General features: G+C 45.0%; 1 protein-coding gene across 1 annotated transcript; it reads right to left on the bottom strand.

Annotated features, from left to right (window-relative positions):
• Positions 1-7,337: 7,337 nt before the first annotated feature.
• LOC123161775 (GDSL esterase/lipase At5g33370) lies at positions 7,338-9,384 on the bottom strand. Its single transcript, XM_044579586.1, has 4 exons — positions 9,054-9,384; positions 8,507-8,637; positions 7,940-8,405; positions 7,338-7,831 (listed from the first exon to the last, which is right to left on the bottom strand). The coding sequence occupies exons 1-4, from the start codon at positions 9,319-9,321 to the stop codon at positions 7,557-7,559; spliced, it is 1,140 nt and encodes a 379-aa protein (XP_044435521.1). The 5' UTR covers positions 9,322-9,384; the 3' UTR covers positions 7,338-7,556.
• Between the last annotated feature and the right edge of the window lie 629 nt (positions 9,385-10,013).

Here is a 10,013-nt window from a genome sequence, read left to right on the forward strand (position 1 = left end):
CATAACACAAAATATTTCAAGTCTTAAATATTGTAGGGATATCAAATACTCCTACGTAACAGTATAAGCTTTACAATAAAAAACTACTCCCTTCTACCCATATTAATTGACGTTGTTTTTGTACAAAGTTAGTATAACTTTGTACTAAACCAACATCAATTAATTTGGATCGGAGTGAATACATTACAAAGCAAAGTTGCAATTTGTAATTGATCTGACACGTGACAAAATATATTAACTAGTAACGATTGATTAATTGATTTTGTGTAATCAAATTGAACGACAACAATAATACCTTCATCTGATAGTCTGATTCATGGGATCAAGTAGGAATTGGATGGATGTACCATCCGGTTGGTCGTAGTCCGTAGATCGGTAGAATCTCCATTACTCAAAAAAATAAAAAAGCTGACGCGCGGCAAGCGGCAGCCCGGCAGCTTTGCTGATCACCAAGCACTGACGGTGCGACCCCCGGCGGCCGTCGAGAACGAAGACCTAGTCGTCGCGGAAGAAACAGTCCACGAAGTTCTCAACCGCAGACCGCGTGCGTGCGAGTTGTTAATCGATCAGCGAGGATCAATTAGGCGAATCAACATGTGGTTGAGTTGGTTAGGTGGATAGTGGTATCCCCAACCCACCAGGGTTCAAATCCTGGTGCTCGCATTATTCATGAATTTATTTCAGGATTTCCGGCGATGCGCTTTCAGTAGGAGGAGACGTTCCCGTCGACGACGAGGCGTCTACGGTGACTTCGTAAATCTCAAGATGATATGCCGGCTCAGTCTCTCGGAGGTGCTCATAGGGGTAGGGTGTGCGTGTGTGCGTTCATAAGGATGAGTGTATGCGCGTGTATATGAGCGCTTGTGTCTGTACTGATGCTAAAAAAAAAGCGAGGATCGATTAGCGAGACCTGCAGCTTAGCCATGTTGCACATTCGTTTCGGCCTTTTGGGCTTGACACTAATTAGGGGATTGTCTAGATGTGATACATCTAAGCTGATGTCCATTATGTTTGTAGTTTTTTTTGTTTCTTGTTGCCCCATTATATATTTGTGGAAGCTTAGATGTGACATCTTTAAAAAATATCTAGATGTGAATTAGATAAACTAAATTAGTTTAGCCCGTATACTTGCTAATGGCTGGATAATTAAGCCTGCTAATTAGTACAGTCCCCGCTGCAACTCACTACAGGGGGGCCGAAGGGGTCTGGCCTCTGGACCTCGGTGCTTCGCACGACTGCTGCTTCTTTTCCAACAGAATCGACTGACCCAAATTTTAAATTCGACATCCCGCTAAACTGATTTACTAGACCCACACAATAATTGAATCACCAAACGCAACACGAGATCGAGCTAGCTGCACACACGGAATAATAACGTGAAGATCACGAGCAGGTCGATTTGGTGCTCGGGCTCACCTGCACCTGAAATCTGAACCTTTGGTTGTTGCATCGGGATGGTAAAAAGTGTGTCGGGTGCAACAGAGCTAGACCGTGGAAAAAAGAGGATACAGGCTATATACTGTATGACACAGTGCGCACGGGTGGGCCAGTTGCGTAGCTGGTGGCGTCGCTCCGTGATTGCGGGCGTCTGAGCCGTGGCTCAGAACTTGTACGATGGTAGTCCAGTTCGTCAGGGGCCAAACTGAGCCGTCCCTGGACTGAACGTTTGTTTGTGGGGTCGCCTGGGAGACATGTCGAGGGCTCGGGACGGCCGGTTTGACGAGCAATGAGGTCGATTGCTGGTGGGGAGGTACCTCGCGGTAACGGCGGGCGCGGCGGATGCAGTTCACCGGTGAGTTTCTCTGCCGCAGCGCTCGCCTCTGGATTTTCATGCTTCGATGGATTCCCCGATTCCCCGCCGCCGCTGCTTACTCTGTTGTGGTTTTCAGGGTTCCCAATCAGGGAGGAGTTCGCGGACAGCTTGGAGCAGCCAAATCCGGACACTCTAGGTTCCTCCGTCCGTCCATGGCCGCTGGGCTGCATCGCCGCTCACGTCGTTGCCACCGCCCCATCGACGTCGACCCCGACGCCACCGCTGCTCTCTAGTTCTCAGTCCTTCACTGGCACTGACAAGTCCATGTCCCCTTGGTTCTGCACGAGATCTCTAGCCCGACAGCCGGCCTCCACCAGACACCACGGGTAACTAATCTAGTTCCCTCATCTTCTTTTCCATGGATTCATGATCCTGACTCCTGAGTGTTGATGCTTGTTGTCAAATTCTCAAGATTTCTATCATGTTGATCTGTAATTGGTGGAACATACAAGTATACAGTATGTGAGTTGGCAGTAGCTGCTGTTGGTTCACTCCAAAATCATACAGGTAGATTTGGACAGTTTTGTGTAACATGACATCTGGACAACAATCATACTTGTTTCTTTGTCAGTATCTGTATTAGATTAGCACAAGTTTCTTAATTGCCATACAACGTTATTGGATAATTTATCTGTTATTAGGAGGCAAATTAGTGCATAAGCACTTATCCGGGCTCACCAACAGTAGAGAAGCCACTAAAAGTCCGGGATACATCTTGATGTTTTCTCTCGTAATTAGTGGCCATATTAATCCTAAGCATGTCCCTATTAAAATTACACTGAAAAATAAATGATAAATGCAGAGGGTAAAACGTACATCGGAGATCAAATTGGCCGTGGAGAAATCATACTTTCGTTCACGAAAGAAGGCAATCTTTTCCACATCACATCTGCCAATTCACCTCTAATTAGATTTGTATATCAAGACAAGATTCTTTGCCTTTTTTCATGTCTACTAAATGATATCCGTTGGTCAGCTATATATGGATGCTTTTCTTTACACTGGCCAGGTTATGATATGGAATGTTCAGACAACATTTCTACTGAATTGTAGCACATGGAATGTTCTGAATTTATGCATATGGAATTGTAGCATACCTGAACTTAAGATGGCAATGGCACTGGTAAAAGAGCTTTGAAATAATGGATTCTAATAATAAGTCTAGCTGCGTGGTCACATACTTGTACATTCTTCAAGCGGCAATAGTCATGATCATTTCAAATAGACATGTTAATGTTACTGCCTTTCGAAATAAACATTGATTTATTCTTCTGTCCCATTTTGGCTCCTGGTCGGTTCAAATTACAAATAATATATTTACTAGCAGAGGTTCTGGAAATCACAAAACTGTGGACATAGCTATGCTCTATGAACTCCACTACTGCCATGCCTTGCACGGGTTTTAAATAATAGTATGGCGCTTCTGTTATGGTATCGTGCAAGTTCGAGTAAGCAAAGTGATCGAATGGAATTCAATAATTATTTATTGGTCTCACCTGGGTTTTAACTTTCTCATTTTGGCTCATCGGTATTATGGCTCATCTGTATTGTTGTATTGTTGTGCAGGAAAATTGTATCAACTTTGATTGGTCTCACATGGATCTCATCTGCCATTTTGGCTCATTTGCTGGGAAATAGGAGGATCAGCATTAAGCATGGAACAAGGTTCAGATCTTGAAGAGTCACAATGAGATTTAGGTGCACATTTGTTTGACATCGCACAATTAATTTTCCACTACGCTCAAATTGTGTAGCTTGATAGATATGGGTGCGTGTTTGCCAGCTGCATGTATGTTATTTGTACAAATGATCGGCATGAAAAAGCTTGATATAAGCTACAAACTAAATTCCTGAAACTTTGTTCTAATATTCAGGACCGGTCTTCAGAGCAGCTGCCATTTTCTCGGAAAAGTTCATGACTAAAATTTGATGTTCAGGAGAATTAATTTCATTGTAAAGCTGTCATTGACTTGTCGTTCATCTCAAAGTTCAGGAGAATCTGAATGCATGTTCAGGACTATGAAATCTGATGCACATGTTCAGGGTGGGAAATCTGGAACCTGAATCTGATGTTCAAGCTAGCACTGATGTATGCTCACTGGAATTTTATTAGCTTAAAACTGCTCGTTGCTCCATTTGATGAACTGAATCTAACATTGCGTCAAATGAGCCAAAGATTTACTCGTTGCTGCAAATTTTAATGTAGTTTTAACTTTGTTCAGGACTGAAATCCAAATGTGAAACTGATACAAAGCTAGCACTGATGCATGTTCAAGCTAGTCTACACATGGACAGTGAAATCTGTATCTATGTAGCTAGTTTACACAAAAAGCTTACTGTACGCACTAGTGAAAGCAGCTAAACTGACGCGGAGCAGCTAACTGCGGGATTAGATTGTGCCCGCCTGCATCCTGAACGGCGAGGGATGGTGAGGACGAAGCCGACATGGGGATGAGATTGTGCTCAACGATATATGATAAGGACGGGCCGGGAGGACGGCCGTTAACAAGCGACAACGGGAAGGCTCAGCCTGGTACAGAAAAATGACTGGGCCGTGCCAACTACCGCTGTTCCGCATACGAGTTAACGTCTGCGGTTTGTGCAGTCGAAATAAATGCGCCAGCATACACATGCTGAACGGAAACGATACTGCTTGAATACAAACTGAAATACATTGCACAGCGCTGATCCACATGTGAACGAACGGAGGAGATTTCAGGATCAGTTGAGCCTGTGCTCAGAATTGAATATCCCGAAGATCACTCGCTTATTACAAAGTGCTACTAGCGCCTATCTGAGCTAGCAGCTGCATGCAAAATTTAAATTAGTTTTGGGAGTCAGACGACGATTCCACATGCACGTGGACATGCATGCATGCCATCCATCATTTACTCGTCGTCGACGACCATCTTGAGCGCAGGATATCCTTCGTCCATGCCCGTGACCAGAGTGCCGAAGTTAACGCGCTCGCCGTACTTGGGGCCGCTGCCGTAGAAGAGGGCTACGACGCCGCGTTTGATAGTGGCGTGCGTGGGGTGAAGCATGTCCCAGAACATGTACTCGTCGTGCTCGGCGGCGGGGCACGCCGTCGTGCCCGGGTGGCTGCACATCACCTTCCGCGTTCAGCTTCCCGGACCCGCAGCACGCTGTCTTCATCTGCCTCAGGCCTGGCCGTGCATGCACATAGTCCACATGAATTAGTTCATGCACCTTCGTACGAACCCTAGCTGCTAGTTCATACTTCCTTCGTCTGAAAAGGCTTGTCCTTAAATGGATGTATCTAGCATCAAATTAGTGTAAGTTATATCTATTTAATGAACAAGTTTAGGATAAGTTTTTCGGATAAAGAGAGTATAACTGTATAAAATGGTTTGGTTATCTGCATACGTACAGGCTACGAGCGAGTTGGCCATCTTGTTGTTGAGGATGTTTTTTTTTTTGCGAGGATTGAGGGTGTTGTAGTTGGCCGCGATAGAGTACTTGAGCTCCTTCATGCTGGCTGTGGCGGCCTCGGCGAGCTTGGCCCTTAGGGGTCGTTGAAAGCCTGCGCCAGGGAGTTGGCGTGCTTGTTTCTACAAGCGGATAATATTTAATTTTCTAATCAACTTGAAGTGCTCTCTTGTTTTAATTAGAACTTCTTCGTTTTATTTGTAGAATCAAGAAAATCCAAATAATTCAACTGCTTTGTTATAATTGGAACTTCTTGGTTTTATTTTTACAAACGGGGAAAATGAGATTTGTTTTTATAAACATTGAACTGCCCTAGTTTATAAAAAAAATTGAACTTCTTGGGTTTATTTTAATAAGCAAGAAAAAAAATATAAACATTGAAATTATCTATTATTTTAATTTGATTTTTTAGTTTTTTCTAAATGGGAAAAATCTGATATTTTTTGTATAAACATGGAAGTGCTCTGTTATTTTTATTTGAGTTTCTTAGTTTTATTTGTAGAAATGGGAAAAAGCGTTTTTTTCTTCTAAAAATCGGACTACTTTTTTATTTTAATTTTCGATGATCTCACCATGTTTTCTCATGTGAACTTTGAGGGTTTGTTCTTAACTATTTTTGTTCAGTTAACTTCTAATTTTTATTTATTTATAAGATTTTGCAATTTCTAATTATTTTCCACATGGCATTTTTATTTTCAAACCTCTCACTTTTTGTTTATTTTAATGTGAAATTTTGCATTTTGCATTTTATGTTTTATTTTGCATCCTTTCTGTTCGAACCATACCAACCCGTCGTCGCAACAGCAACTGAACTTTTAGCATTTTGTCCAGTGAACTTCTAGCGCTTCTTTTTACTCCTTCCAGTCCTTTTTACTTCGCATATAAGATTTCTTTGAAGTCAAACTTCGTAAAATTTTACCAACTTTATAGATAAAATATCAAAATTCACACTACGAGTTCAATATCATTAGATTCGTCATCAATTTAGTTCTCATATTTATGTAGCTTTAGTATTGTATATATTGATATTTTTTCATATAAATATAGTCAAACTTTATAAAAATTTGACTCAGAGAATTCTTATATGTAGAGTAAAAGGGACCGAAGGGGGTACCTTCTTTTGCTTTTTCGAGTGTTAGGAACTCTCTGGTATTTTTACTTCTCCAAACTCTCCCGTGTCTCAACCCCGAACTTGTGACTTCTTTTAACCATGAAACCTGTAGAGTTTCTTTCGACATTTTTGGCTATCGTCTTTGAACTTTCCAAACTTGGGTTTGGTTAAACTTCCGCTCATAGAACAAGTTGAATCGCTCCCTGACAAAAATAAGGAATTGCTACACATGGTGGAATGAACCTCTCCAATGCAAACATGAATTTTTCAAGCAAACTAAAACCATACAACAAAAAGGAAAATATAAATCACCATCCGTTTGGCCTAGCCCATCTCTTAATAAACGGACAACTCGTTGCTTCCGGCCTCTTCATGAACAAGAGTAGTAGGGCTGCTTTTTTTCCCTTAACATGGTACAATCGAAGCCGCTCACATACACGACAATACACCCACTCATATGAACGCATACACGCACACCCTATCCCTATGAGTACATGTCAAGTCTATGACTTTAAACATGGTAAGCTGGGGATATCACTGTCCTCCTAACAATCGAACCACATGTGTAGTAGGGCTGCTGATAACACGTGGACATGTCATTATATTTTTGTTGGCTAGCAAAGCATATCGATCTCAAAAGATATAGGGTGACCACAAACTACTGTGCTATGAGTGTGTGTAGTATGTGTGATTGGCTCGGCTAGGTACTGTGTCGGATCCATCTTCTCACGTACGGCATCATGCACTGCATGCATGCATAATTGCATGTGATCGGATGGACCTCACAATTGACCACAAGGACGACTCACATCTATGTACAGTTTCTCTTTTCTTTTTTCAATGATCTCAAGATCCATCACATATTTATGCAACTGATAATTGAGCATGTATGCAAATTTTGTAGATCGCGTCGGATGTAGAATTATCGATGCATCATGCATTGCACACCACACGCGGGCCGGATAGGACAATATTTATTTACTTAACCACTTTATTAGTTCCACATACTAATAATCCAAGGACAGAACACAACACAAGATGGAGCTACCAGCACGTACGCATGGAATAATTAACGGGAAAATCATTCTATTAGTAAGTGCTAGCTCAGCTAGCTAGCAGCTGCTGCAAATTTTAGATCATCATTATTTCGAATTGGGCAAGCATGCCGACGAATGTCGCCGTCTACTGCTCGTCGACGACCATCTTGATCGCGGGAGATACGTTCTGGCCCGTGACGAGCGTGCCGAAGTTGACGGGCTCGCCGTACTTGGGGCCGTTGCCGTAGAAGAGGGCGACGACACCGCGCTGGATAGTGGCGTGAGTGGGGTGGAGCATGTCCCAGAACATGTAGTCGTCGTGCTCAGCGGCGGGGCACGCCGTCGTGCCCTGGTGGCTGCACATCACCTCCGCGTTGAGCTTCCCCGAACCGCAGCACGCCGTCTTCACCTGCCTCAGCCCTGGTCGATCATGCATAAAGACGACCCACATGAATTAGTCCATGCATGTACGAGAATCCCAGCTAGTTAATACGGACATACAATGGTTATATCATATGATGTTCGTACCAGCTACGAGAGAGTTGGCCATCATGTCGTTGAGGATGTTGTAGTTGGCGGCGATGGAGTACTTGAGTTCCTTCATGTTGGCAGCGGCGGCCTCGGCGAGCTTGGCCCTGAGTAGGCCGTTGAATGCTTGCGCCAGGGAGTTGGCCTGCTCGTTGCACTCGCCGTTGGGCATGTCGATCCTCTGCCCCGGCGTGCACCCGATCGGTGGCACATCGAGGATCCCCACCATCCGTGCCCCCATGTCGTAGAGCGCCTGGATGTGCTCGATGTAGGTGGTGACCATCTTGACGACGTAGGCCTGGGGGCTGGCGCTGGAGGGGTCGAAGGCCGAGAAGTCATTGCCGCCGCCACTGAGGAGGAAGAGGGACCTCGAAAGGTGCTCCTCCTTGCTTGGGTAGCAAATCATGTTGTCCGCCGCTTTCTTGAAGTACTCGACTTGTGTCCGCATCGTGAGCGTCCCTTTTCCCTACAAAAGATCGATGTGTCATGCATATAATTAACCAAAAAATATGTACTTAGCTCTTGAGAGGCATTGTAATCACAAGTTTGAAGACGTCGTTTATGTACCGTGGTGTCGAGGATGCCGGATCCACCGGAAGCATAGTTGGCGCCGATCTTGCAGAGGCCGAGTAAGATCTTGTCGTGCGGCAGCATGGAGAGGTACGGCTTGGGGCTCATCTCGAACCCCACACGTTGTGCTGCACGTACAACATATGAGAAACTTGGTTACCTAGCTGCTTACTTGATTAGTTCGTTGTTATGCATGAGCTGCGTCGTCCAAGTTGTGGGTTTCCACTGTGAATTTCGTCATGCTGTACACGTCCGTCCGTACACTTCATCATTAATTAGTTATACTTGTCGTTCATAGCTCGATCCACATATGATTTGAGTTGGATCTTCTACTGAGCTCTTGCTTTTAGTATCCATGATTTTTCAGTCACAAATTAATTAATTTATTAGTGGTTAACAGTCATGCCTGTCCATCCGGTTCGACGTCAAAAAAATGCACGTACGGTGCTTAACATGTATAACATGCACGTACGGTGCCCATACGTCTGCGGACAACGTTAATTAGCAACAATTAAGCATACGTGCATGTAGTGGGTACACTTACAGATGACGTCGGCGAGGTTGTAGCCGTTGGTGAAGCGGCCTGTGGGCTTGCCGGGGAGGTCCATGCCGTACGGCCGGTTCGCCCTGGGCGCCGGCGCCGGCAGGTAGTCGTTGTTGCCCACGTCCACCAGCGAGTCGCCGAACACGTACACGGCGTTCACCAGCCGCCCTCCGTTCTCGCCGCCCGCCGCAGCTGCCGAGGCGCACATGGCGCCCAAGAGGCCGAGACCGACGACGAGGAAGCAGACCAGAGCAATGCTCCTCGCCATGACCGAAACTGCTATGGCTCTGACTCTAGCTCGTGCTGTGGTAGCAATAGGCAAAGTTAGATAGGTTTTGGTGTGAGGATGCCGGTGTCCGATGGGCCGGTATTTAAAGAGCCGGATGGATCGATCGTCCGAGTCTGACCGGGAGATGAACGGACGTTCACTCTACCGTCGGTGCATGCGTCCATGCGATGCGAGGAACACATGCGGTGCGATGAGGGAGACGACAGCGACCTACGTTGTCCTCGCACGGGCTGCGCCTATGGCGATGCGAGGAACACATGCCGTCGATGCGATGAGGGAGACGACAGCGACCTACATTGTCCTCGCACGGTCCATGTGACTATACATAGAAGCTAGCTGGAGAGCGTGATGCATGCGGGAGAAAGTGATCGGTCGCTATGCATGCGTATGGGCACGCAGTACGTATGGTCGTCGGTGGACCGCGGTGTGCACCTCTGGCCCTAGTGTGTGTATGTACTGGACGCATTATTTTCTCAAAACAGGTTTTCGCCCTGCTTTATTAATAAAGGTCAAACATTCAAAAATATATAAAGTGATGTCGTACAAGCAGGTTAAAAGACAAATGGCGTTTGAAATAGTAACGAAAACACCACCAAGTCAAAGTCGGGCAAGATTACAGAGGTCACCACACTTAGAAGCAACTGAGACTATCTAGGAAAAATGGAACCACG

This window comes from Triticum aestivum, chromosome 7B (genome assembly GCF_018294505.1).
Source record: "Triticum aestivum cultivar Chinese Spring chromosome 7B, IWGSC CS RefSeq v2.1, whole genome shotgun sequence".
Classification (NCBI taxonomy): Eukaryota; Viridiplantae; Streptophyta; class Magnoliopsida; order Poales; family Poaceae; genus Triticum; species Triticum aestivum.